Genomic DNA, 27,074 nt, shown 5'->3' on the forward strand with positions numbered 1-27,074 from the left:
GATTTGTCCTACAACATCAATTTCATTTTTTTCGTAAAAAAATTCCCAATTACAGATTCATCAAACATCACCGACTTGGCTTCCATTTTCATCCCTATATAATTAGATCATAATTACACAACTAATGGCATAGAAGCCATCACTAATGTCCCTAACTATTTGTGTAACCGAACATGACTTCGTAACTGATTACATTACATTTTTCTTTTTTTTTTTGTATTGAGTGTATTGCATTATGATGCATTATATTATGTTGTACTGTAATTCGGTGTAGTATAGACTATATTATATAAAGTAATACTATTTTATATTAATATTAAAATTAAACTAATATTATTTAAATTTATTAGTACTTACGATTTTAATTATTAATTATTAAATAATTATTTTATAATATAAAAATTAATAATATACTATTATTAAACAATAAAATGCTATAACATTATTAATAAATTATATTTTTACATAATTTATTTCTATATATTAGTTATCATAATATATTGTAATTTAATATTATATGGTCAAAATATACTATTATATAAGTATATAATATAATATTAAATTACAATTTATTTTTATTTATTAACATCGAACATAGTTGTTTAATTTAAATTTAGTATTTTAGTAAATAATAAATGATTAAATAAAATTAAATACTTTATACATATTTAAAGTAAAATAATTAAAATGATTCTATCTAATGAAAGCAAAATAATGTATTATTATTTATTTATTAGATATTCAGGTTTAAGGTTTATTAATATTTTATATTATTATTTAAATTAAATTTTTATTTAAATATAAATATAAATTAATATTAAATAAATATAGATTTACTATATATGTGCTTAGCCTCAAATCATTTGTTATAATTTACGAGTAATAAACGTTAAATGATTATGTTTACAATATGAATATTATCTAAACATAATACAACCTAAACTCTACTCCCTCATAAGTTTATTTTATACACCTTTCATTACGTTAACCATCTTTTTAAATACTACTAAAAATTACAGCCAAATATGGGTCAGCATAAGAGCAATACTTTAACACCAAACAATGCGGCATAATGTGAGCTGCCAAATGCATCCATAATGACTTTCAAACAATTTTCAGCCATAAATGATAAATCATCAAGAGACAATTCAATTCAAGATATAGTCCTCGCAGCAGATTTTGATAGAAATTAGAAAAGCAATAGATGGATAGCAGCAAACATGTTCTGTACTACGATGAGGATTAACAAATTCCATCTGTTCAGATATGTGGTGTTCAATAGAGAGAGCTCAGAAGAGTTTGGTCAAGTGGCACTATCAACTATTTTACCTCCACAACAGTCTGCAATCAATTCAGTCCACCAAACCTACTAAATATTTGTTCTCTTTTTAATCCCCGTCATATGAAAGAATAGTATTGAAAGAGAAATGCGGTGAAAATGAATCCCTGTGTGAGCTTTTTTGTTTTATGTTTTACTACTGCTTGGACAGAGATGAATAACAAACCGCATCCAAGTAAAAGCAAACAGGATGAGAACAAAGTGTTTCCAAAGTTGGCTTTATTATTATTATAGCAAACAAATTAATCTCAAGTTAAGCACATAAGATGGACAGGGAGGCTGAATAAATGAAAAGCACGAACAACTGAATGCTTGTACCTCAAGAAAAATGCACAATTATCTTATGCTGTAAGGGAAAACACTTTACCCCTCTTTAGCTTCTAACAATACAAACAATAGTGACAAAAATCAACAGCAAAAGGACGAAACCGCCGATCCTTCCTCATATCGTGATCAAAGCATAAAAAGTTTGAACACACTAATTCAATGATTCCTGGGTCTCTTTTCTACTTTCCCAAATTCCCCTCTACGATCCTTAATAATTCAATGAATACAATAATAAATCATTAGGAATCTCACTTCTAATCACCAATATTTCCTAATCTAAAATCTAACCAATCAATCAATGATATATCCCCATCGTTCCTTTAACCACACCATTTCGAGAGAAGAACAACAAAAACAATGAGAAAGACAATAGAGGAAAGCCCAATTGCAAGACCAAGAACAACCTTATTTGGCCCGTGATGGTGCTCCTTCTGGCTGGAATCATCATCACTATCGTCATCATCCGACGAATCATTTTCACTATCATCTGAAGAGTTATCCTTAGCTGGTGGCGGGGATATTGGCAGTCCATGCTTATCGCAAGGAGCAATCCCAAGCTTCAATTTTGACGACAAAACCGTATGATTGTAACACAAATTGGTATTCCCACCAACCTTAAACACTTGCAATTTCTCTAAAATAGAAGCATTAAACGGCAAAACACCATGAAAATTGTTGTTCTGAAGATTCAAGTACCTTAGCTTCTTCAAATCAGAAAAGAACCTGGGTATCGTCCCATTCAACTGATTTGAACTCAGATCAAGATGAACCATGTCTGTGAGTGATGCCATTGACTCAGGAACCGACCCAGATAACGAATTGGAAGCCAAAGACACATTTTTTAACGCAATCAAGTCACCAATGGAAGAGGGTATCTCTCCATTCAGCCCATTTGAAGAAAGATTCAAGTGTTGAAGATTCTCAAGAAGAGTAATTGAAGTGGGTATCTTTCCTTTGAGCTGATTACCTGAAAAATCAACATGGGTGAGGTTCGAATGCAGGTGCTTTGGAATATAACCAGTGACGTTGGCATTAGAAATGGTGACTGATCTCAGCTTGTGCATGTTACCAATTATGACATAGAGGCCACTAGCATTTACAGGGACATTAGTAACAGTAAGATCTGTAAGGTTGACAAAGCGAGAAAGAAAGACACCGGAGAGGTGGTGAAGCGAGTGAATGCAAGAAAAGGAAAGAAGTGAAAGAGAAAGGTCATTTGGAAAATGAATGGGAGCGATAGGGCAGTTGAAAAAGGTCAGATTTTGGAGAGTAGAGAGAGATTTGAGAGCTGTGGAGGAAAGTGAGATGTCATCTGAACAGTTGGAGAGACGGAGAGAGAGGAGGTGGCTGAAGGGTTTTGAGGAGTCGCATTTGTAAAGAGAGCAAGCGCTTTTTGAGGGAATGTTGAGAGATTGGAGAGCTCTTATTTGTTTTGGGTCTAAAGGAGAAGGATGTGAGGAAGCTACTGGCGTGGGTGTGGGTGTGCGTGTGCGTGGGGTTGGAGAAGAGGTGGGGGCTGAAGCGGGAGGGAGAGTTTTGGTTGGTTTAGTGGTGCCTGAGGAGGTTACGGTGGTTATGGTGGCGGTGGTGAGGAGGATAAGGAGGAGGAAGAAGAATGGCAGGGGTGGTCTCATGGTTCTGAGAGAGAAAGTGGAGTGTGTCACTGTGAGTTTTGTAAGAAGTGCGCAAGTGAGGAGGAGGATTTGATTTACGAATTCAGGTGACAGTCTGTGCTTCAATTTATGGTATTGTGCTTGGACCTTATTACGATAGTGCACATGCTTGTTTAATGAGTTTCATTTTGATTATGCAGGGGGTAATAACGTCTCTATGAGACTTTTTTTTTACATGAAAAAAAATTTTGGTTCTATTTTTTTCTAAATTGTCTCAGAAATAGCGATACAATTTTAATAAATTTTTAATATTTGAATCATAATTGACGCAGCAGTCATTTATAAATTATAAAATCATATTCTTTTATTTAAATTTCCATTTTTTTTAATCACTCGTGTGAACCGAATTTCCAAGCTACAAGCGTCAAGCGGTCAAGGTGCGATTGAACTTTTAACAGGTGATTTTAGAAAGTAATTAAAAAAAATTAAAGAACAGGTTTTACAAATTAAAAAAAATTATTTTTAATTTTAAAATGTGGCAGCTGTAAGCAAGCTTAAGCTGTCTCGCCCAAGTAAAAGTAGAGAGTAGAGACTGGAGAGTAGTAATTAGTAAAACCCAAATTATATTATCAGCTGAACTTGCGTGGCAGGCTAATGGCTTCCACTAGGACCGGGCCCAATAAAAACCGATCCAACACTGGGTTCGAATCGGATCGAATTCTTAACAAAATCCATTTCAATGGATTTTTGGCTTTAAAATAAAAAATAAATTAATTAATGAAAATTAAAAATTGAAGCTAGTGAAATACAAATAGTCACACATGTATTTGGTATTTCTTTCTTGAAGACACTTAGAAACACACAAAACCTCATTCTCAACTCTTCAAGAAGACAAAAAAACACTTAAATACACAAAGTCTTTACTCTTTATGGTTTCACACACACACAAACGTATAGGACAAGTAAGCGGCAGTCGCCCGCCAATCCACTGTCCAACAACGCAGACGTAGACGCAGCCAGTGATGCAGCCCACAATCACCGCTAACATCAACCAATCGTCTGCGACCAAATCTATTGCTCCATGCCTCGACCATCACCAAGTTCCTCTAAGCTCCACTAGGACCCAACAACCCGGATTTTCTCTTTTGAAGTTTTGATTGTATATAGTAATAATATATTACGATATGTTAAATTTTTAGTTGTTAATTATTATAATAGTCGACTTTTTAAATTTTTTCCTTTTTTGAAGAATTTAATTAGGTTTGTACATGAGATAATCTTAAATTACGTGCTAGAATTTGAATGAAAAAGATAAAAATGTTGTCTTTTTATAAATTGGCCCAAATTATATCTAATCTGAACCTGATCCAACCCAAATTTAATATGATTTTTTAAATTGGGTTATAGGTTCAAGTTGAGTTTGAATAAATTTTTGTCCAATTCAATCAACTCAAAACCTGATCGTGTTGATTTGAACCGAAATTTACCAAACCTTAACCACCATGCACCATCACCTCTCTTTTTCAAATTTTGGAAACTAATGACCACATTTATTAGCTAGATTCCATACTCAGTTAACTTGTTTTTAATCTCCCTTTTGTTTCGTAAATAATAAATTAAGTTGTTCTAAAATTTTACCATCTATTATTGCATTGATTCATTTTTATCATGTATATATATTAAGTGTATTTTTAAAGTTCTTGTCTTTCAGAAATCAAACAAATAAATAAATAAATAGATAAAAGTCTTGACAATAGGATTAGGAACCTGCCGATCTAGTTGCTATCAAAGGCAAGTGACCATTTGCTTTTTATTTACGCAATCAAATATAAAAAGATATAACTTCTCGGACATACACACATCATTCAACTTTTATAGTTTCCTCACTGTTACGTTTTCCTTCACTTTTTCCCAATGAACTGAATAATGATAATTTTAAAAAATGCAAGGAAGCCAAAACAATTTGCCGAGGACTTTTGCTAATTTATTATTATTTTTATTTCTTTGATAAATATATCTTCAACTTCAACTTCAAGGCGTTTGCTATCATGCTTTATATTATTTTATATGCGAAAAAGGGGTGTGGGGGATGTTTTGCTGAGTCTTTTTGGTAGAAGAGTTCAATTACAATTAAATTGGTTCTTTTTTTTTTTTCCCCTTCATTTGCAATTAAAAGAAAAAAAATAATTGAATGCAATTGAGAGCCAGACACTTTGGATGTAGTGAAATGGAATAAAATGCAAAAATATGATTGAATGCAACCGAATGTAAAAACAATTGCCATGAAATCAATGCTGCTTTATCATTGTGGATGCTGATTTGATTAACTATAACTAAAGTCTCAACCAATTATTTATCTAACCGCTCCAATAATTATTTTTTTTCCAAAAAAAAAAGTGGATTTAGAATGCATACTTGGTAATTATTTATCTTCTCTAATAGTTTCGTTAGTGTTTTCAACTGATTTAGGGGTAAGAAAAACCAAACCAATCTAGAACAATAAATTTGTTATTTTGAGGGGAGATGGGGTACCTCACTGGTTTATTGTGTGTTGGGCAGTGTATCTGAAATTCGTGGGAGGTGAGAAGGGGAGAGAGAGTGGTAACAATGGTGGAAGGTCAGAAACAAGAGAGGTGTCCTTCAAAATGAGCTTCACGCCTGCAAAACAGTGAAATAGAGGTTAGAGGTGAAGCCGGGGTACCCCGGCGTTCACACTCCGACGCTCAAGTTAGCAAACTCAAGCTTTTATGGCAAAGAGAGCTAGCTAGCCCTCTGTAAATTAGGGTTTAAGGTTAAAGAAAACCTCTCTTTTAGAGTGTGAGTGTTTTTGGGCGAATGAGAGCATGATGGAGAATGAAACCTATGCGCCTTTATATATGGAGTACCTTAGCTGCCACGTGGCGTACCCTTTTTGGCTAACGTCCTTTTACCGCATTTATAATTCTTGGGGCCGTTATGTGCATATTCGCGGCGTATCTCATCTTTTGGAAACGTGGCGCGCGCTGGAGAGTGGTCCGGGGTACCTCTGCAGTAGCTGTCGGGTAGGCGGCTGCGGACCACTGTCCTTGGGATAGTGTCCTTCACTTTTGGCAGAGGTAGCAGGCGGCTGTCCCCCCCTTTTGATACGACGTTCTTGATTCCTAATTCTGACAAAATCAAATAATATCTTTTAGGAGGCAGAGATGTTTCTCATGACGGATATTTTCGGTGGATTCTCTTACATCCGCTTTGCCGGGTGCCTCGAGTTACGTGGGGTACCCCTATTTATATGGGATACCTCTATTTGTATGTGGTACCTCATTATATGGGGTACCTCTATTTGTGTGGGATACCTCTAATTGTGTAGGGTACCTCTACTTATACGGGGTACCTCAAGTCATGCCGGACACCTCGGATTGTACAGGATACCTCCGATTGTGCTGAAATCATTCTATTGATTGACACGTGGCGCTCTATTACCTTTCCTATTTTTCCCTCAAACAGTTGGCATTAATTATTAGAGTGAGCGTACAGTATATGTAAAATCCAGTGTTTGACTTTTTTTTAAAAGCAAAAATTGGTAGGACCAAATTTATATCTTTTCATTTTTGAGTGGGAAACAAACGGTCGAATATAATGGATTGTGGTCGTGTGACCGTTGGAGAGGCAATTTCTTTTGCTCACATGAAGAAGTCAAGGCAGCCAACCAAAATCTAGTGTCGCTAAATCAAGCTCCTTTTCAGAAATAAAATAAAAATGATAAATTCAAGAAATTCCCAAGAAATTAATTCAACAGAAGGCTCATCTCATTCATTCTCTCTACTGCTTTTGTTTTCATAGAAGGGAAGTTACAACCAATCTTTAGCAACTTGAATCTAACACACTGTATTTGCATCAGTCAATAAAGAAAATAATATCAATACAAAATGTGATCTTGAATTCCCCCAAAAACTGGTGAGGTTCTTCTTAGTAACTCACTCAGCAATCTATGGAGATGCAGGTTTGGCCAAGGGTAGCGCTGTTGGTTTTCTCGACGAAGGGATCGATCTTGACCCAGACAAGAGAGAAGACAGAAGCCAACAGCACTGACCATAAGACAACAATGGTTGGAGTTCTGTTTTGGCGACCCATGAGACCCTTGAGGAATGGATATAGATGAACAATCACCCAAAAGGCAAAGAACACTTTGCCAAAAAGCGGTCCCCATGCTTCATATCCTTTGTTCAATGCGTCGGAGAATCCAGCAACAACGCCTACCATGTTGACAATGATAAGAGATGTTGGAGGAATTAGAAGTGTTGTCCACTTGATGATGTAGAGTTCTCCGAATTCCAAATCATCTGCTGCTTTTGAAGTGACTGTGAAGTTGGTGTCAAGGCCTGCCAGCATCTTTAGAAATCCTTGGAAGACAGCAAACAGATGAGCCGAAACGCCTCCAATCACCCAAAACTGCTCATTACGCCATAGGTCCTCAATAGTGACCCCACTCCATCGTAGTTCAAGCACACTGGTCGCAATGATGGAGAGGAAGAGCCCAAGAAACAGAACGCTTGCCAGGTTTGAGAGCTGGAACCAAGTGTAGAAAAAGTCATCAAGTTAGTTCTCTACTTAAAAGCTAACTAACTATGCAAAAGTGTAAACGAATATGGCAGGAATTTACCGTTGGTATAATGAATTTTCCCGTGAGAAGGCAAATTGCAGGCAATGAGCAATAGGCAATGAGAGGGAGTGAAGTAAATGGGTAGACAATGGTGTTTATGTATGCCAGCCTTTGCAACAATTTGAGACGGCCTCCTCCAAAACCATACCAGAGGGGACAGTGTCTACTCAGGAAAATCTCTACAGACCCGAGTGCCCACCGAAGAACCTGGTGAAGCCGATCAGAAAGGTTGATGGGTGCAGATCCTTTGAAAGCAGGCCTTAAGGGCATGCAGTATAATGACCTCCATCCTCGGCAATGCATCTTGAAACCTGTTAAGATATCCTCAGTCACCGATCCATAAATCCAACCAATCTGAGAAAAAGAAGATTGAAACCAAACATCTGAATTAGTAGTCCATTAAGTGGGTGAAATGCCTGAGTACTGTTGAAGAAAATTGCAGTAAAGTGAACGAATGCCACTAGAGCAAGAATAAATGCTCCACCTCTTTTCCCCATTCGGTCTTCTCTTCGTAGCCGCAGCTTATGACATGAATTGCTTCCTTGATAAGGGTTGAAGGATTGGCGGAATCAGGAACTCCTCCATTTTCCATTAGTGTGGACTCGATGAAGACAGAAGATAAGCCAAAAGTCTTCTCAAAACTCATCTGCGAGATCAGCATTGACCTCTCATAGTCATCATAATCTGCAGGAGAAACCCAAACATAAAATATTAATTGAGAACCTGTTGATTATTAGCGTAACTTTAATAGCTTAGAAATTCGAACTTACTATCAATCTCCTTGAGGTTAAAGATAGCAGCATCTAGTTCTTCACGTTTTGCATCTCGGTAAGCCTCTGAGAGATCTTTACTGGGCTTCTTAGAGGGGCAGCAGCAGGAGCAGCAGCCACACCATGAGCAAGATGAGGAAGTCTTGGGTAAGGTGGGCATTGTAGGAGGTCCATAGCCATAAAGTGCTTGTCTATTGAACATACAACCTGTACCCACATACATAGGTCCTTGGATTCCATCCAGTCCTTTCATGTTAACCTGAGATTAAAATCCAAAAATAGTTGGGAATGAGAATGCTCGAAATTCAGGTATTCGCACAGTTATTAATATATTATTTTGCTGCTGAATTCTCAAAAATTGAACTTATACATAGAATGATGCAATTTATACTCAGCATGACAATTAGTCAACATTTGCTGAGGAGATTGAACTTATGAACTAGATTAAGCTTACGTCGAAGAAAACTATGTTGCGATTGGCATATCTATCACTCTTATCAATGCCATCAAATCTCTGAGGGAACTGCACATAGCATACGTCTCGACCAACTTGAGGGTCCATCATGAAGCACATTGCCTCTCGAACTGCCTTGCTATTGTTAACATAGTGGTCACAATCGAGATTGAGGATGTAAGGAGCATTAGTGAGAACTGCAGATACCCTCACCTGTACGAACCCATTCATTGCAGTCTTAATATGACATTAAATCGTGTTCTGTACACTAGTAATCTTAAACCGTGTGCACATACCAGAGCATTTTCTGCTCCAGCTTTTTTGTGGTGTTGGTAGCCAGGCCTTTTCTCTCTGGAAACATATACCAGTCGTGGAAGTTCATTTCCCTCAATGTCACAGGCACCGCTGTGTCCAAGGAAAACCTGAAAAGGGCAAAACAGCACTTCTGTCAGAATTTAACCTAAGTGCAGTTCTTTGTGATGTACATATGAATGCACAGAGACCGATATCTGATGCACGCTTAAGTGATCTATTGAAAGGATGCAAGAAACAGTTTAGGCCCTACATAGAGTTACCAAGCTTTCTGAAAATACCCAGAACTTTACAGATTCGAATATTTCTAAAACAAATCTACAACATGTTTCCATTGTTTCTAGAAACAGCGCCTAAATAACCACCAGTCGATTGTCTTAAAATTCAAGTCTATAATAGAGGCATTAAAATATCTAATAGAGGCAGTTTCCTACTGTTCTGTAGTTAGTCGTAAATGTTTTGATTCTGATTTGTAGGGGTTGGTTGCTGACCTGTAGGGATAGACTATTCTCCCAAGATAAGTAGTTAGGCTGCGTGTATATAAGAATGTATTGATCGGTTGTTTATACAGAAACATAAAAAATATTTTTCTACAGCTTAAATAACACATAGTGGCAGCAGTCAAATTTGGTGATTTCTTTGTCTACCCTTCCAAGTAATCAGATATCAGATTGCTCAAAATTACAAAATTCTTATTTGATTAATAGTATATATAATAAACAGATAACTAAAGCAAAAGATAGATGGTTTAACCTGAATCATGCCAGGATGGTCACGTGTGTTATTTCCTGGCCAAGATGTTCCATCTTGCATTGTCCATCCTTCTTCAGGTGTTTTTTGAGCCTTTGCCACCAAAGCATTAATTCTGACTTTGTACTCTTCATAATCTCTCTGTAACAAAAAGAAAACATAAGATATAATAAGGCTGCTGTGCAAATTTTTAATACATTACTTATTCACAAGCATTCAACACTTTGTGTCTAGATTTAGCCTCAAATACTTACTTTCATGGCCCTGCGCTCTTTTACAAAAGAAGGTTGAATTTTGTCCTTCAAGTAATCAATCTTCTGTGAGAAGTAGAACTCAGGTGCCCGGGGTTCAATTGAGAACTTCTTGCAGAATGGAACCCATTTCCTAGCGAAGTCAGCTGTTTGTACTAGAGTTTCAAATGTAAGCATGGCAGCACCATCATCAGATACATAGCAGGAGACTTTGTCCACAGGGTAGTCCAAAGCAAGGATGGAAAGCACCGTATTGGCAGTGATCAATGGAGGTTCCTTCAACGGGTCAACTGTACTCACAAAGAAATCCACGGCAGCAAGCTCGGAGGGTTCACCCTCTCTTTCAAACCTGGCGTGCCAAACAAATGGAACCATTTTATCTACGCACTAAGCATGAAAACAGACAGGTATATACAGAGATAATATTTGCTTTATTACTAAGTATTGATAGCTCCAATATTCGCTTTATTACTAACAACTGATAGCTCTCTCACTGTCCGCTGAAAGAAATGTGCGGAAGTTTTGCATTCAAGAGAGATGTACCTTGCAGAAAGCCTGTCGATGTATGTTTCCCTATCAACGGGAGACCATTTGGGGAACTGATCCAACACCCAAGAAAAAGCAAACCAGATCTCACAAATGACCGAAGTGAGCCATAGACCGAGAGCACTGTCTACAGGATGTGTCACTCGGTAATGGAAGAAAAGCCCCAGAATGATTAGTCGCACTATAATCACAGTTCTGTAAGGTCCAAGTTTGCTTCTTGGAACCGGAATAAGAGTAGAAAGTGGCAGTGCAGCCTCCGGGGACCTGCAAAAGCAAACATGAATCTAAGTGATATATGCTTTATTATAAAACCATAGCAAGTCAGATTGCAGTAGAAGATGATGAGAACATAGAAAAACAGGTATTAACACTAATTGGATTCCAGTTGGCATTGCAGCCATATACTCACTGCTGATTCTCTTCCATCTGCTGCGCAGGTGGAACTTCAGCCTCTTTTTCAGCCTTTGCCGCAGTCTTTTTCTTCTTGTTCTTTTTGTCCTTCCAACTCTCTACTCTATTTTTCCAAATTGGATTCCCCGATTCGTCATTGTATTCTTCATGAAAAACACCAGATTAGACAATAATCGATAATGATTTATTAAAGCTTGTAGAAGTGTGACAAATATGATGCAACATATCGGAGAAACTTACCGCTGTCCACCGTAGATACATTACTTATATGTCTTGCATGAATTCCAGTGTTCTGTATAAACCAAGATACATGGTGGAATTAATGCCGTCAACATGATTATATCATGAGACTTTGCACATAAACAGCTAGCAAGAATTAGGGAGCCAATATGAAGACAATCATACCTCGGAATTACTGAGTTGAGCTGCCATCGTGGATCGATTGCCAGGTTCTTTAGTTCCAACATCATCCAACAAGTTCTCTGGAGATTTTAAAGCAATGCAATTAGCATATCGAGTGACAAAGGGCCACAAATTAACCGGAAAAAGAAAATCATATTACAGGAAACTGAGATCAACCCTGTCAAAATGGAAGGACCGTCGCTAACTGTGTTCGGGACTCACAATCAATTCCAAGGTGTATTAGCATTCTCTTGCTTTTCTCTCATTATTCACAAGATTCACTAGAGCAGTGAGAAAATTGAGAATAAAAATCTTAGACAATGATCCCTACTAAGTGCTTAAGAAATTCTTCTTTCTCTATTGCCAATCATCCAAATTCCAAGACGTTCATAAGTTACTCTACAACTTCACCAATTTATCTTTAACAAAGCATCATTGAATACTACAGTGAAAAAGAATGAATCTACTAATAAATCAAGTAACATCAGCAATAAGCAAATGAGTAACTCACATTCTAGTACGCAAAAATCAAACCTTGTAAAGCCGAAACTGAAACGTTTGCAAACTAGAGAGACTTACCATCATAAGGAGAGGCACAGCGCAAGCAAGCTTTGCGGCCTTCCTTGATCTCATCATCGAAACAAGACTTGCAAATGGGGAAATTACACTCACTGCAAGCTACAAACACTTCCCCGTTAGCAGTAAACCCCACTTGATCACCGCAAGTGTTGCATACAGGAGCACCAGATTGCATCATCCTGAATACACTTCTCCAAACAACCCACCCAATACAAGGACCCCTGTTTGGGTGTCGTTTTTATAAGAAAGACACTAACCAAAGCTAGGGCGTTTCGGAGTTTGTTGTGAAAACAAGGCGATGGCATTTTTTTTTTAATGCTAATAAGAGGGCGGTGGTTGGAGAGTTGAGGTGTTGGTGTCAATGTTTTGCAGGCAAGGAGAGATGAGAAGCAATGTCTCTGTTGCATTCTCCTCTGAAAAGATTTGAAATTTTTGCGGGAAGTTGAAGGAAGGTTTCGGTTGAGCAGGGTACATCTTTAACTGACATTTCTTCTCTATCAAGTCCCCTGTACAGAGGGATAGCAATTTTGCCCACAAATCTGTAGTTACCTGCCTTACAAACCTCTCTACTAAACGGTAATTTTACGGATAATGGATGGTTTTAGTAATATAAATTAAAATGATGCAGATAGCAGGCGAATTTAATTTTTTTTAAAATATATATATCTTGCTAACCCACATAACATTTCTTTATCTTTTAAATTGTGTAATTTTTGACATTTTAATCAAGAAAATATAAGGTAAAATTAACAATAGTTAGACCTAACTAAAAGTTTGATAATGAGCTGATCAGTTAATCAATTGGGCGTGGAAAAGTACTAAATTGTCCAAGCATTGCATGTTGATACTGTTTTGTACAGGTTGCTGTAAAGCTTAGCAGGTACCGAAGTTAATTACTAGCTATTTGCTTTTGGTTTCGTTTGTTTATTATAAGGAGGGATGGTATACTATTGAAAAGGAACTGGATTTTGTGCTAATGTTTAATCTCAATCTAAAATATCGGTAATTTTGTCTCAATCTAATTAAAGTTAAATTAATTCACTTGTGTGTGTGTGTATCCAATAATTTATATTTTTAAGTTGGGCACCCGCAATAAATTTATTGGATGCCAGTGCAAATTTGATAATTGTTCAAATTCGTAATATACGGGTTTTTCAAAGAAAAAGAAAATTTGAATCCTGCTGTGTCCGCAGTGAAGGTTTAGTAATTTAAATTTTTTTGACGGTGCAAGCCGCACCTCACCCTACCCATTGCATCTCTGGTAGACCGAATAAAACGGTGCAACACAGCACAAAACGAAAAACAAAAATAAGTAAAGATAGGGCCTCATTTAAAAATAAAGTAAATTAACATTTTATTAAATTTCCTGTGAAAATATCATTGTTTTGTCAAGGAAGTGTCTCTATTACAGCTTTTCTTGTCTCTATTAACATTTTGTCAATTTTATCTGAATAAATATTGTTCAAACAAAATCTGCCTTCCTTTCGGTGTTCTTCAATTAAATCGCCAGATGCCTAAATGAGGAATGGGGATATCCGAATAGAATTTGTATAATTCACCAAAAAAGAAAAAAAAAAGGTCTGTATCTTTTTAGCTCTCTTTCAAGTAATTACTTAAGGCTCTTTCACTAATAAATTGACACAGAACTTGCAAAAAATTCCAAAATTTGTTAGAGATCAGACACAGATCGGGCGAATCACTAGTTAAGTGATTCGATTATATTAATAATTTCAAGAAACAAAAGATATTCATGGACGTTAATAGACCGAATCATGTTACATGGCAAAGATATATTACTGGACCAACAGCGAGGCTATCTAACACAGTTGGTCAGGGACACCTATGTGCAGTGCAGCCACCTTAAGATCATCGAGGTGTATTTCTCAATAACAGTAAAACTCCAATAAAAGCAATACAGGTTTCTGGGCCATGCACTCCAGGAATATGAATTTTTCAGTCAGATAACGGCGGCTTCGATCTATGAAATTGAATAGACCTTTACCACTTTGGAAGTGTCACAGACAACAAGGTTTTCAGATTCAGTAGGGGTTGTGCAGAGCCAATTAACCTGCCGTAGTGAGAGACAGAAATAAAAACTTAAAAAAAAAAAAAAAATAATAATAATAATAATAATAAAGAAAAATTGACAAGTAAAAAACCCGACCACAAGACTTCCACCAAAGCTTACCTTTTTGTTCAAATTGATGTTCTTAATTAGAAGATCATTGTTGATACTAGTCTGCACCCCCTGAAATCTGGAGCAATCCCAGACCTTTACCAACTTATCATTACCACCTGAGATTAAATACTTTCCCCTCTCCCCAAACATTGAAAATGCCACACAAGAAGCAGCAGCAGTATGGCCACCAACAGAATAATCTAGATGCAGCCTCTTTCCACCACTTTGATCTAGAATTTCCATTTCTGCATCCCGAATATTAACTTTTGATGTGGATTGAGAGCCCTTCAGCGGTTTTGTGGTACTTTTTGACCTACTTATATTAAGTTCTGATTCAATATTGATCACATCAACAACACCATCACCCTTAGCAACGACACATATTTTGTTTGTTTTGTCTAACATATCAGCATCTGGAATTGCTATTGCATGCACAAAAGCAGGGTTATAGCATTGCCCAGCATTACCATTGTTTTCAGGTAAGCCTGCACCAACCAAAACATGTGAATAAAAATCTAAAAGACCAGTAGAAACATAACACCAATTTAAACTCCCTTTTAGTTTTTAGGGCCATCAGGATTGACTTCATGTTAGCACTCCTTACGGTTTAAGATGTATGTTTTTCAAAAACCCACCAAGGGAGAGGCAACACCAACCATACCTTTTAAAAGACATAAAACTTGTGGACATATATCATGAAATATTACAAGGCAAACAAAATTAAGACTCGTATCATACCAAAATTCACAATCTTGTTTGGACGCCCTTTGGAGAAGTCCCACATGACAAGCTTTGAATCCAGACCTCCAGAAATGACTGTCAGGATTACCCAAAAAGGGGAAAAAAAGAAGAAGAAAAAAAACAGACACCAGAGTATTTAAGTTGCATGTTTGATTGATTATGCTGAAGTACAACATGAAAAGTCATCTTCTTAGTGACTTGGTCTAACAGACCCAACTTATAGCAGAATTGTACAAATTTCACACTTAAGCAATACAGTTCCAAACATCAACCAGAACCATAAACTTGAAAAATATTACCTTCCCAAGGTTTCCAGGGTATGAATTGCACACTGCTACAGATCTATGATGCATAGTTAAGGTGACGGAATTATGATTAAAAGCCTACAAGTAAGAGAAATTAAGTAAATAATAACCCCCCCCCCCAAAAAAAAAAAGGCTCTAAACTAATTTCGAGATAGTTTCATACAACATTTATATGAATTTTTCTGGAAGAAAGAAAACTGTCATCACATCAGATACACAGCAGAGATATTTATGAGAAACCAAGCCCATGTTGCATGCTTACAAGGTGCATGTTAAAGGACAACGATAAGGTAAGCTTGTCATATATGAGGTAGGATACACTTGAATGGCCAGCTCTCAGTGATTTATAAAGGCAATGCTGGCGAATATCAATGATCTGCCACATGAATGATTATAAGCAATTATTCAGAAACAAAAGCATTACTGAAAAAATAGAAACATTTTTTTCCCTAGTTTCAGGCAACAGGAAATAAAAGATGCTGTTAAGCATTACGATGTTGAATTCTTTGTAAGAGCCAGTGAGATAGAGAAAAAGAGACATCCAAACCAAAACTAGAAATAACATAACAAACAATATTTGCAGTTATGAATTATCAATAATATGACTGCGAGAAATCTCAATACCTTAACATCACCACCATCATCTGCGCAAGCAAGAAAAGATGACTTAGGGTTGCACACGATCTGCACTTGTCAAACAAGCTTCACTTTAGACAGCTTGCGATGTATCATCACTATTAGATACAACCATCAAGATCTCACAATTTGGGCATATGCTAGAACAATAAGCCAATCAACTCCAATAAAAAGGCAGATAAACACAAAGAGTAACACAGTTCAAAAATCTAACTATATATTATCCACGTTACCTGATTTATCTCCTCTTTGTTATAGTTGTAGCTCTCTAATGGCCTCCACGATGCAGGCTTGAAATGCATGGAGAATGATAGGTTAGTGCAGAAGAGAAACAGGGATTATCGTTGAGGAATTATGCTTAGAACAAAAGAGGGTTACCATATGCACATCAAAAGATTTGACTTCCTTTCCCGAGGAAACGTAGATAATGTCTTCATTCCCTGCATTCGACAATGATCATTAACAAGAAATATGAGTCAGCAGCTTTCAGAAGTTGCATACAATCATTCAAGTCTAAACATTTGCAACTAGCTCTTTTATGCTCGTTAGAGATTCAAGTGCTAACTAACTAGGTGCCTTTCTAGGAAGTAGTCTCAAGTGCTTTTCAAAAAGAAAGGTGCTTTTACTCAAACAAACACACACACACACACAATAAAGAAACACTCGCAAGGTACAGTAAGATACAAAAGTCGCTAACAGAGCAAAGCCAAAGTATTGAAGAAAATCACCTGACTTGAAACAAAGTGAAGTAACAGGTCCATTTCCAACATCAGTGACAAGCTGCACGTCTTTGCTTCTCAAATCAAACCAGCAAATGCAACCATCCTATTTTTCATTAATTAATGAACCAATTAATATGAGTTCATTATTATAGTAAATAGAAATCGAAACCGGAAAGTTCGATGAATATAAACTAGTACCTCCCCAGAAGAGGCAACAAAGCCAGGGCGGTCACGTGAGGCTATGCAACACGTGGCAGTGGCCTTGTGACCTCTCAACCGTCGTGGCTTCGCCTCTGCGTCGGTCATACTCGTACCGACCCGTCGGCCCTCCCAAAGGCTTGTCGGTCGGGGCAGTGTTGTTCTTCTGTTTTCTTATTGGGTTTGGGCCTCGTTTCCTCAGCCTCCGTAGCCCAAGTGTTGATGATTCAGGCCATAAGCCCATAACTAAAACTTGCTTCGGTTTAAAAGAATCATTAAAGCAACGTCGCCCGACTGATGGTGTTGATTAAGTTTCATTGGATCTAGTAGGAATCACAAAATCTTTCATGGGTAATTTCGATTAACAATAACTATAATATTTATGGATATTGGGTTTGGGTTGGATGAGGAAGGGAGTACAAAATCAAGCCACATCTCAACAAACATTTAGAGTTTGGAATTATGTATTAGTGTGTACTAGGAAATTGGGGAATAGGATGAGAATAGGTAAATTGGTCCTGACTTGAGGATTTTACATACTAAATTTATTAAAAAAATTGAATGGGGAATGAGGGCTAAATTTTTAATTTGGTGAAGAATGGAGGAGAATTTAGTCCGCTCCAATGTCGTCCCTATATCAATCCTATAGGAAATAAGTACACATGTATTATATAAGAAAAATAAGGGTAATTACTCAAAGTGGTCTCCAAATACGAGAAATACCTAGGGCTTCCCTCATTGATCGGTAGAAATGATGAGTTTTTTTAACGATGTTAAACTTAAGGTGCTGTATAAAATTTCAAGCTGGAATCATAAGATGTTTTCAAGTGGGGGTAGAAAAGTCTTTATCAAAGCAGCAGCTCAAGCAATCCCACCTTATGCAATGAGCATTTTTAAGCTTCCAAGGGGTTTGTGTGATGGCATTTAAAGGGCTATAGTGAGATTTTGGTGGGGATTAAAAGATTATAAGTAGGACATTCATTGGACAAGGTGGGAAAAGCTCAGCCACGCAAAAAGTAGGGGTGGGATGGGGTTCAGAGATTTTACTTGTTTTAATCAAGCTCTCGTGGCCAAACAATGGTGGAGGCTTCTTCAGTTTCCTAGTTCTCTAGTCTCAAAAGTTTTGCAGGCTCGGTATTACAGAAGCTTCAGCTTCCTAAGTGCAAGTGTAGGCTCCAATCCGTCATTCATTTGGAGGAGTATCTTATGGGGCAGAGAAGTAATTAAAAGAGGCTTTAGATGGCGTGTAGGCGATGGCAGAAAGATCTCAGTGTACAAAGATAACTGGTTGCCAATGGCAGATACCTTCAAGCCGTTTTCTCCTCTAATTTTGCTTGAGGACTCAGTTGTGGTAGACTTGATAAATGAGGAAAAACTGTGGAATGAAGGAAAGTTAAACCATCACTTCATGCAGGATGATATAGCCGTGATCCTTAAGATTCCATTACCAAAAGATCTGGTCGATGATGAACCTATGTGGCACTTTGACAAAAGGGGGGAATACTCAGTAAAAAGTGGGTATCAGCTTGCACTCAAAATCAAGTTTCCAGAAGCTTCCAATAGCTAACAGATCAGCATAAACCATTGGAATGTTCTTTGGACTCTTGAGCTGCCTGAAAAACTCAAAATCTTCATGTGGAGAGCTGTAAAAGATCTCTTACCCACTGTAGAAAAACTATGGAAAATGAAAATGCTATAGGAACCAATATGTCAAAGGTGCAAGAGGAGAGCTGAAACTATCATTCATGCTCTTTTGGACTGTAAAGCAGCAAAAAAAGTATGGTCCCAAGGCCTATCCCCCCCCCCCCCCAAATTTTAATGTTCAATCTTGGGACATGCTCAGTATATTCCAAGATTTGGCTAGAAGACTAACCAAAACTGAGCTTGAACTTTAGGTAGCTTATTGCTGGGTAGTGTGGTTCTCAAGAAACAAGTTCATTTTTTAAGATAAAATGATGGAGCCAGGGGTTGCAGCAGCAAAAGCTGAATCAATCTTGGCTGCTTACCAGAGAGTAAAGGCACCAGACAACTCTCACATTGATAATTCCACAAAGGAGAAGCTGCAACATTGGTCCCCTCCTCCTGAAAACTGCCTTAAGGTCAATGTGGATGCAGTCATAAATAGCAATGATCAAATGGTAGGGCTGGGAGCTGTGATAAGAAATTCAGAGGCCAAGGTGGTTGCTGCTGGGGTTCAACAGACCTACATAAAAGGGGGTGTTAGTTATGTAGAGGCTGAGGTTGTTCAATGGGGTATCCAGGTGTCAAGAAAAGCAAACATAACCTCGCTGATTGTAGAAACTGACTACTTGGAGGTGGTAGAGTTGATAAACAACACAAAGAGTAGCATAACATAAATCTTCTGGGTAATTGCTGAGATTCAAAAGCAGAGCAAAAAATTTTAGAAATGTACAATCCAATATGTTCTCAGGAACTGTAATGCTCATGCCCATAATTTAGCCAAATTTTACTTAGGGGGAAAAACTAGTGCTGTCTGGTTAGACTCAATACCAGCATAAATTCAATATGTATTTAATGTGTTGTGAAGCAATGAAAGGTTTACTTTCCATTCAAAAAATAAGGGTAATTACTCTTTTTCTACATTAAGTAAAATAACAACCATGTGCAACAAGTATGGTACCCTAACACTTTACAGCTAAAGAATTATAAAATATTAAGTTTTACTACCTTTTTTTTTGTTGTTAAGACTATTGGTTGACAATTTGTTCACCTTTAAAATATTAATTTTACCCTTGCTTTGAAAAATGCAAATCATATTAATGAGTTTATAAAATATCAATACAAGGACACTTTTGCCCCTATTATATTAGCATGGTGTCAACAGTTAACTAACAATAACAATGGAAAGTAATAAAATGTAAGGTTTTGTAATTATTTAGTATTAAAGTTTTAGAGATGATACTTGTTGTACTCAAATGTTATTTTTCAATAAGTTAATTTGTAAAAAGATAGTAATCTTAAAAATAATTATATATGTTTATAAGAAATAAACATAAATTTTTTTTTTTTTTGAGTGAAACTAGATGAAAAGAGATAAATTTACTTAACTTAAAAGTACACTAGTTAGGGGAATGTAATGAATCTTACTTCTCAATAGACAAAGCACTGACTGAAAAATCCTATGACAAATGGTCAAAAAGAGGAAAAAAAATGCATGACAAGAACACTAATTGAAGTAATACAAGGCACATTCAAATTAAAGATTCTACAACAGAAATATCGAATAAAATTCTTAAGAAACCACTTTCTTTTTCACCGGGAACTGGTTTCTTAATTCATACGCATTCAGTTGCTTGTGAATATTGTTGATGAAGTATTGTCAATTTATTTTATTCCCTCTACGAAAATGAAAATCAATTTCGTTGGCATAAGGATCAATTAACATATGGATTCGTCTTTCAAAAAGAAAGTAAACACATAGATTCCAAAGTAGGAAACAAATGAGTAAAGCATATATACTAGACGCCAAAAATCTTGACTTGATCGTCCCTCTTTTCAACTAATATAGATCGTATAATATAATGTAACATAATATCTACCCAGAGCTTTTAGAACCAAGAAGGTCAAAAAGTAGAAATTACAGTGCTTGCATGTGAACCAAGATTTTGGACTAACATAAGTTGGCAGGACATGTAAAAGCTTGTTTTGAGTAGTGACAATACAGTGTCGTATCTTTTGAACTCTAGCAACAATTTTTCTCCAAATTAGAAGAGCATTGCAGCAGGTGATGCCTGATGCAGAGAGCTCTTGCAGTTAACAATGGCATATGATAAATTTTGGCACCTCTCTGTCCGAGGAAATTAAAAAGTGGATGAGATCTCTGATAAAAGTTTAAATTACCCACGTAAGTAAAAGTAAATTTCTCAATGGTGTGTGTGAAAAGTTCATATTTTTGGGACCGTAGCGATCGAAGACAGAACTGTCTTGAAAGAGATGCATCAAATGAATTTCAAAGTGAATCCGTGAATGGGAATGGGGTTGATAACCAGCTCGTACAAAAAAGGCCAAAAGTTAACTCTGTAAGAGTACAATAAAGCTTTTTATCAAGGTTTGATCAGAATTCTGGTTTAATTTAAGTGGCTTGCTGTTGTTAATCAGTTATGTGACTGAGATGCTTGCTGAGAAATAATCAAAATTCTTATGATTTACTTAATTGTCACGTTAATTAATAGTTGAATGTACGTGAAAAACATATTTATTGTATATGTATTAGACTACTAGCTATTTGATACTTTGTCTAATTACCTCGTCGAGAAGCTCCTTTGATGACCAAGCAAATAGTTTGCACTAATAATTCAAGAAGTTTAAAATGTGTATGTACTGGCATGATTAAGAAACTTCTAGGCAGTTTCGAGAACATTGTCAGCCAGAATTCTAGTGAAATGATACATAAAACTGCAGAAGGATTCAAAGTTAAAAATTAAATATTCTTAAAACAAAGAACATCTGGGCCTCTTGAAAAATTCATTCTTGTGTAGAAAGAAAATACAATAAGCATGAGGGCTTTAATAGAGTAGAACAGATTTGCTAGCTTATGACCGATCTCTCAAAGTGCAATAATGCGAGAAATGTATAAAATAATTGTTTATTTTCCCGAATTCAACTAGCTTAGGTTTCTGGGCATAATTTCTAAGTACCAATATTTTATACTTGACATCAAGATCAAGCTAAAATTTTTAGATTTTTAAAGCCTTGGTTATCTCCATTATTTCAGAACACTAGTTTTCGTTATCGTAACCATTACACCATGACAGCACGGCATCAAAATATTTCAAATTGTAGAGAAAAACAATAGAGGAGGTGAAAGAAAGTTAACGAAGTTGATTAATCATTCGTAATTCATTAGAGTTGATTAAAACCTACTACAGATCATGATTAATGTCATGGCATCTCACGAAAACTAAACCCAGCTAAAGAGACAACATTTAGACGACAAATTAGAGTTAATTTTTGGAAAACTTCCTATAGCTAATTCAGCTTCTTAGTTGATCACGGGGACCCGCATCACAACGTATGCATCGAATCGATCATCTATCTGACCGTACAGGCAACAGCATAAGCCCATGACTTGAGATGTTCTTTCATGGCCATGTTATCATCCAGTGGAGGCATCTTCATTTTCATACAAAGATGATATTCACTTCCAAGAACTTGGTTATGCTGCCGGCTCGTCGTCTCTTCGTCATCATCAAAAAACCCAAAATCTAACTCCGAATGATGATCAAGCTCTCCAAGAATCTTTCTTAAGCTTCTTCTTTTTCTTCTTCTTCTTCTTCTTCTTCTGCTTCTACCACTGGCACTGGTACTAGAACTAGTACTAGTCTTCCTCCTCTCTTCTGCTGGCTTTGCAAATTCCTCCATCTCCTTGCCGACGAATTCTCCGTATCTTGGAACCAAATTCTCTGCACTTGGAGACTCCTTTCCCTCTTCAACTTGGTTCACAGGCTTTGATGCTGCTTCTTTGACTGCATCCTCACCAACTGCATGAGAAGATTGCTCAGTTCTTGAGGAAGAAACAACAATATTAGAGTAGAACCAAAGAGAGTCTAAGCTGTCTATGATATCTGAACAATCCATGAGAGATAAAAACCGGAGAGAAGCATGAGTAGAAAAAACAGAAACACACTACTCCAGAGTCTAGATTGGACTGTGTAAGAATTACGTTATTTATAAAATAAGAAGAGAGACAAAGAGAAAAGGCTTTGTATTTTGCAACAGTTTTTTTGTGGACGGACTCTATTTCTATTGACAGGAGAAATATTAGCACAATTTTCTCCTCCTTTTGTTTTCCAATTGACCAAAGTTAACCTCTTTATTTTGTTAGATTCCGAATTGCATCGGAGGGTATTTTGGTCTTCATGGAAAGGCCAGGAGCATAGTCATTAGTCAGGGGACGGCGTGAGAACTGGCCACTGAAGTCGTAATTGGTAATGAATTACTTTGGGGAGAGAAATAACAGGTTACCCAACGGTCGACAAAAACGTGGAAAGTGATAATAATTCTGTGTCTTTTATTTTTGAATTCTGCGGGCGGGGCTCCGATGATTATAGAAAACAAGAAAATCATGGGTTTGCAGCGCAAACGAACTTCATGAGGGAAATTGTTAATAGCCATTAGCTAGCTTTAATTACTATGTTTGTTTCAACCTATGCATATGTATTAATCATTGGTGAGTTCAGAGGCATTTATTCATAACTAATCTATGACAGTCAAAAAATTGGCTTGAATTTCGCTTCCATGCATACATAATTTATGCTATATGGTATAAAAAAAGTATAAACTTCAAGTGCAGTGGTCGACCTTTCTAGAGTGTCGGCAAATAATGTCCCTGTATTCTCTTTGTATAAATTTAATTGACTTCGTTTATAATAACATAATTCTTTGGTTACTTCTGCTCCCCATTTACAATGTGATAGGTCAATACGTTTTATATCCACACACACACTGTTGTCTTATTAATATTGATCATTGAATATTTCTGTAGTTAACAGTAAAACAATTTATTTCCATGACCACCTATTTTCATAGCTTAACTGTTCATAGTTCACATATCCATGTGAGCCAGCCATTGTGTGTTTTCTTTTGTCTATGTTTTACCCTGTGCTTTCATTCCACCGGTTAAAAGTATGGGTCCAGCTATCCTGCCTACGTGGTTACTGCTAACCCCACTATTTTGTCATTTTCTGAATTTTGCCGCTAGATTGGAAGCACCACAATCCAACAGATGTAAATGCACAGGGGTACCGCACCCGAATCTGCGTCTCGTCTGCAAAGCGCATCGCACACGCCCCATCACCAATGCCAATGAGATCGATAGAGCATGCGACGCCCTCCGCCATATCACGAGTTATATTACTCCTCTCAAAAAAATTGTTTGGTGTCTCCTTTCGCTCATATGTGTGAATGAGAAAGAAAATTTGAGAGTAAACCTCTATTAAAGAATTTTTTTTTTTTATTTAGTGTATTAAATCATCTAATATCCGAAAACTACATTAGACCCCGACTAATTTATATTCGAGTTGGGTATAACTATTAGGGCGGCAAAGCCAAGTTTTCTCAATAAGTGTTTAACGCAACTGCATTCCCAAGCCTCGAACTGAGAAACTTCGTTAAATTAAAACAGTCTCATACCAGCTGATCTATGCACTTGTTGGTTAACCGAGGACCTTGTCATTTTCTCCCTTTTTTATTCTAATACGTTAAACATTTATATTAGCGAGATTTTTGGAAGGACAAGTAATTAAATTTCCTCACTGAACCATCTTATTGCAACAAATTACCTCGTTCTATTTTTCATAAATTTATAATCATTTCCAACATTTTCTTTACCCTTTAGTTGTTTCCAATGGTTTGCAGTAATCCACACAATTGTCGCATCAATTTTCCTTCTAGTTGTTACCAAGAATTAACCTTTTAGTAGTACATATTCCATTATTCTCACAACTGTTTGTCTAGAGAGTTCACCCGCTAATTACCTATTTGCAGGTCAGAAAGTGGCTACTTATGGCTTTTTGTTGGAAATAACATTTCGACAGATCTCGAGAGAATAATTCTACTTTAACTAAAGAACACAGCCTTGATTTACTTTATCATTAACAATTCAGATTCTTAGATTTGTGAATTAATTGCAACGAAACCAAGCTAGATGATTCAGTTTACTTTTATTTATGATTACAAAGGATGAAATTTTTTACAAAAACATCTTGTCAAAAAAATCAAAACTGTAAATTACGAAACTTCATCATCTAACTGCAGACAATGCAACAGTATGAGCCCACCATCTGAGATTATCTTTAATGTCCATTTCATTATTCAAAGCAGAAATTTTCCAATTAATCAATAATGAATTCTCTTTCCTTGTGGTATCCATAATCTCCCAAGCTTCAGAGAGATAAGGCCTTGAAACAGGAGAATTATCAACTGTGTCATCTTTCTTCCCCAGTCTCTGCAAGCCAGGAACAATCTCAACCAATCTTGAATCTTTATTATCTTCCTCTGTGAAAACAAATCCAAGATCCATAAACCCTTTTAGCTCTTCAAATTCCAAGTCTGACAAGCTCTTGCTCTCACTATTCTTCTTCCTTCTCCTTGTTGAAGCAACATGTACCCCTTTTTTCTTGGAAACAAATTCTTGAACATGATAATGAGCTTGAGCTTGTTTTGTCTCTCCAACTTCTTCCGTAACTGTAACTTCTTTGCCTGACAAAATTGTTTGAAGCTTTGGTGGAGAAAGAACCGAGTCTGGAGAGAAAGAAAAAGAATTGTTGAAGCTTGTTTCAGAGCTCAATTGCGCACTCATGGACCTTTTATGGCTTGTAGGGACCCGCAAGAACTCTGCTTTTGATGGCTTTTCTTCATTTTGGTTATCTCGGCTTGCTTCAATTTTTGAACAAATTGATGATCTTGATTGCTTTTTCAAGATTTCCATCTCAAACCAGCATGTATCAAATAGCTTCAGTATTCTCTCGGAGTCCATGTCAATGGCGGCTTTGCAGAGAAAACTAGAATCTGTAATTTGTGTATGAGATGACCTCTGAACATTCAGGCTTAATATATAAGACTAGACTAATGACAAAATACCCCTCAGGTTGCGAGTTTATTACCCCACCACCCCCCCCCCCCCCCAAAAAAAAAAAAAACAACTCACGTTTTCCATAGGTTCAGTTTGTAATTAATTAAACATTGATTTGGTCTTTGTTTTACTTTTATTCCCCCACGACTCCGAGTAAGTTTGCTTTTCCTGGAAAGTAAAGTGATTGGAACGTGTGTGGGTGTGTAAGTATATGATGTGTCGTCCAAAAACGAAAAAGTATGATGTGGCTTTAAGTAGAAGCAAAGAGATATATTATTGCGCATTTGCGTGTGGTGAAACATGGAGGAGCACTGCTGTTGATGTCACTGGAAAAATCCAACCCACATGAATATTATGATGATGATGATCATACAGGATTATGATTGATGATTGCACATCTTGTCTGAAAAAGTTTACATATTTTGGTGGTCACATCGTCATCTCTCGATCGAATTGCTGTTAGATGAGTGCCCATTAATTCAACAATCATGCACCAATAAACATTGCAATAATTGTTTTCTTGCTTAAAGTTTACACTTGAGTCACTATTAATATAAAATGCATATATAACCATTGTTCACACGTCACTGTGCTTTTGTTGCATTCACTTTCTCAGCGAAGGAAAAATTATGGAATATCATAGTTTTTTTCTTAAATAAATAAATAAGAAAATTAAACATAATTTTAATATATTTCAGTCGATACTCATATAGTTTCCATTCGACAAAACATTCTCTTTGCATGTCTATGAAAAAGTTTTTATTCTTATGCCCATTGTAAAAATACATTTTCATATAATAAAATTGTAAGGATATTATTTTTTTAATTTACCCAAAAAAAAGGTATCAAATAATTCATCCATTATGATAGATTTATATTTTGGTTTGATTTTGGTTCAGTTTAAAAAATTTATGTGAGCTTCACTTTGAGAAGTGATTTTGTGAATGATGGCCGGCTGTCTCTCTTTAGGACAATTTTTTTAGTGACAAACTAAGATGAGACAATATTGAAAGTAAAGAAAATAATCGTTAGAGGTGACACTGACAATGGTCGATAATGATGCTCCAATGGTCAAGTTAGGTACGAGTTGGAGAAGATGAAGGGTTTCAAAGAAACACTTGAACAAGAGAAAATTTAAGTGTGGTGGGAGTGACAAATCTTACATTTCTTGTGGGACTAACTGGAACTTATAAAATGAGTTTCCTTAAAGACATCTTTATGTCTTTTGGATAACCGGAGAACAATATTTAGCTTTTTCCTCCTTAGTTGGGGGTTGTGGAGTAATTTAATTGTTCATATTGAGTCAT

The 27,074-nt window shown here is 36.4% G+C and overlaps 5 protein-coding genes across 5 annotated transcripts; 1 reads left to right on the forward strand and 4 right to left on the reverse strand.

Moving 5' to 3' along the window:
- Positions 1–1,530: 1,530 nt before the first annotated feature.
- Positions 1,531–3,430, reverse strand: LOC102629513 (receptor-like protein 51). Its single transcript, XM_006467557.4, has one exon. The coding sequence runs from the start codon at positions 3,298–3,300 to the stop codon at positions 1,987–1,989; it is 1,314 nt and encodes a 437-aa protein (XP_006467620.1). The 5' UTR covers positions 3,301–3,430; the 3' UTR covers positions 1,531–1,986.
- Positions 3,431–7,046: 3,616 nt separating this feature from the next.
- LOC102629226 (cellulose synthase A catalytic subunit 8 [UDP-forming]) lies at positions 7,047–12,859 on the reverse strand. The gene is made up of 13 exons (XM_006467556.4): positions 12,394–12,859; positions 11,818–11,894; positions 11,653–11,704; positions 11,411–11,555; positions 10,999–11,265; positions 10,459–10,804; positions 10,208–10,345; positions 9,439–9,564; positions 9,143–9,355; positions 8,689–8,947; positions 8,403–8,602; positions 7,919–8,272; positions 7,047–7,824 (listed from the first exon to the last, which is right to left on the reverse strand). Exons 1-13 carry the CDS (start codon positions 12,569–12,571, stop codon positions 7,237–7,239), a joined length of 2,943 nt encoding a protein of 980 aa, XP_006467619.1. The 5' UTR covers positions 12,572–12,859; the 3' UTR covers positions 7,047–7,236.
- A 1,199-nt stretch (positions 12,860–14,058) lies between these two features.
- On the reverse strand, positions 14,059–17,342 carry LOC102628948 (uncharacterized). Its single transcript, XM_006467555.3, has 10 exons — positions 17,175–17,342; positions 16,983–17,079; positions 16,633–16,694; positions 16,488–16,544; positions 16,243–16,302; positions 15,938–15,994; positions 15,613–15,655; positions 15,311–15,388; positions 14,582–15,057; positions 14,059–14,461 (listed from the first exon to the last, which is right to left on the reverse strand). Exons 1-10 carry the CDS (start codon positions 17,280–17,282, stop codon positions 14,372–14,374), a joined length of 1,128 nt encoding a protein of 375 aa, XP_006467618.1. The 5' UTR covers positions 17,283–17,342; the 3' UTR covers positions 14,059–14,371.
- A 1,787-nt stretch (positions 17,343–19,129) lies between these two features.
- Positions 19,130–19,531, forward strand: LOC107175456 (uncharacterized). The gene has a single exon (XM_015526870.1). The coding sequence runs from the start codon at positions 19,130–19,132 to the stop codon at positions 19,529–19,531; it is 402 nt and encodes a 133-aa protein (XP_015382356.1).
- A 5,405-nt stretch (positions 19,532–24,936) lies between these two features.
- LOC102628675 (hypothetical protein) lies at positions 24,937–25,671 on the reverse strand. The gene has a single exon (XM_006467554.4). The coding sequence runs from the start codon at positions 25,669–25,671 to the stop codon at positions 24,937–24,939; it is 735 nt and encodes a 244-aa protein (XP_006467617.1).
- Positions 25,672–27,074: the final 1,403 nt, after the last annotated feature.

The sequence above is a fragment of the Citrus sinensis genome, chromosome 2 (assembly GCF_022201045.2).
Source record: "Citrus sinensis cultivar Valencia sweet orange chromosome 2, DVS_A1.0, whole genome shotgun sequence".
Taxonomy (NCBI): domain Eukaryota; kingdom Viridiplantae; phylum Streptophyta; class Magnoliopsida; order Sapindales; family Rutaceae; genus Citrus; species Citrus sinensis.

Bases quoted from the DNA above. Each gene is read 5' to 3' on its own strand.
- LOC107175456 (XM_015526870.1), top strand. From the start codon at position 19,130: ATGGAGCCAGGGGTTGCAGCAGCAAAAGCTGAATCAATCTTGGCTGCT.
- LOC102629513 (XM_006467557.4), bottom strand. From the start codon at position 3,300: ATGAGACCACCCCTGCCATTCTTCTTCCTCCTCCTTATCCTCCTCACC.
- LOC102628948 (XM_006467555.3), bottom strand. From the start codon at position 17,282: ATGACCGACGCAGAGGCGAAGCCACGACGGTTGAGAGGTCACAAGGCC. The intron at 16,695-16,982 runs GTGATTTTCTTC...TGTCGAATGCAG, and splicing joins TTCACTTTGTTTCAAGTCAG to GGAATGAAGACATTATCTAC. The intron at 14,462-14,581 runs GTAAGCTTTGGT...TCACTACGGCAG, and splicing joins ACATCAATTTGAACAAAAAG to GTTAATTGGCTCTGCACAAC.
- LOC102629226 (XM_006467556.4), bottom strand. From the start codon at position 12,571: ATGATGCAATCTGGTGCTCCTGTATGCAACACTTGCGGTGATCAAGTG. The intron at 11,556-11,652 runs GTAAGTTTCTCC...TTTTTCATGAAG, and splicing joins TGTATCTACGGTGGACAGCG to AATACAATGACGAATCGGGG. The intron at 7,825-7,918 runs GTAAATTCCTGC...ACTTGGTTCCAG, and splicing joins GAAAATTCATTATACCAACG to CTCTCAAACCTGGCAAGCGT.
- LOC102628675 (XM_006467554.4), bottom strand. From the start codon at position 25,671: ATGGACTCCGAGAGAATACTGAAGCTATTTGATACATGCTGGTTTGAG.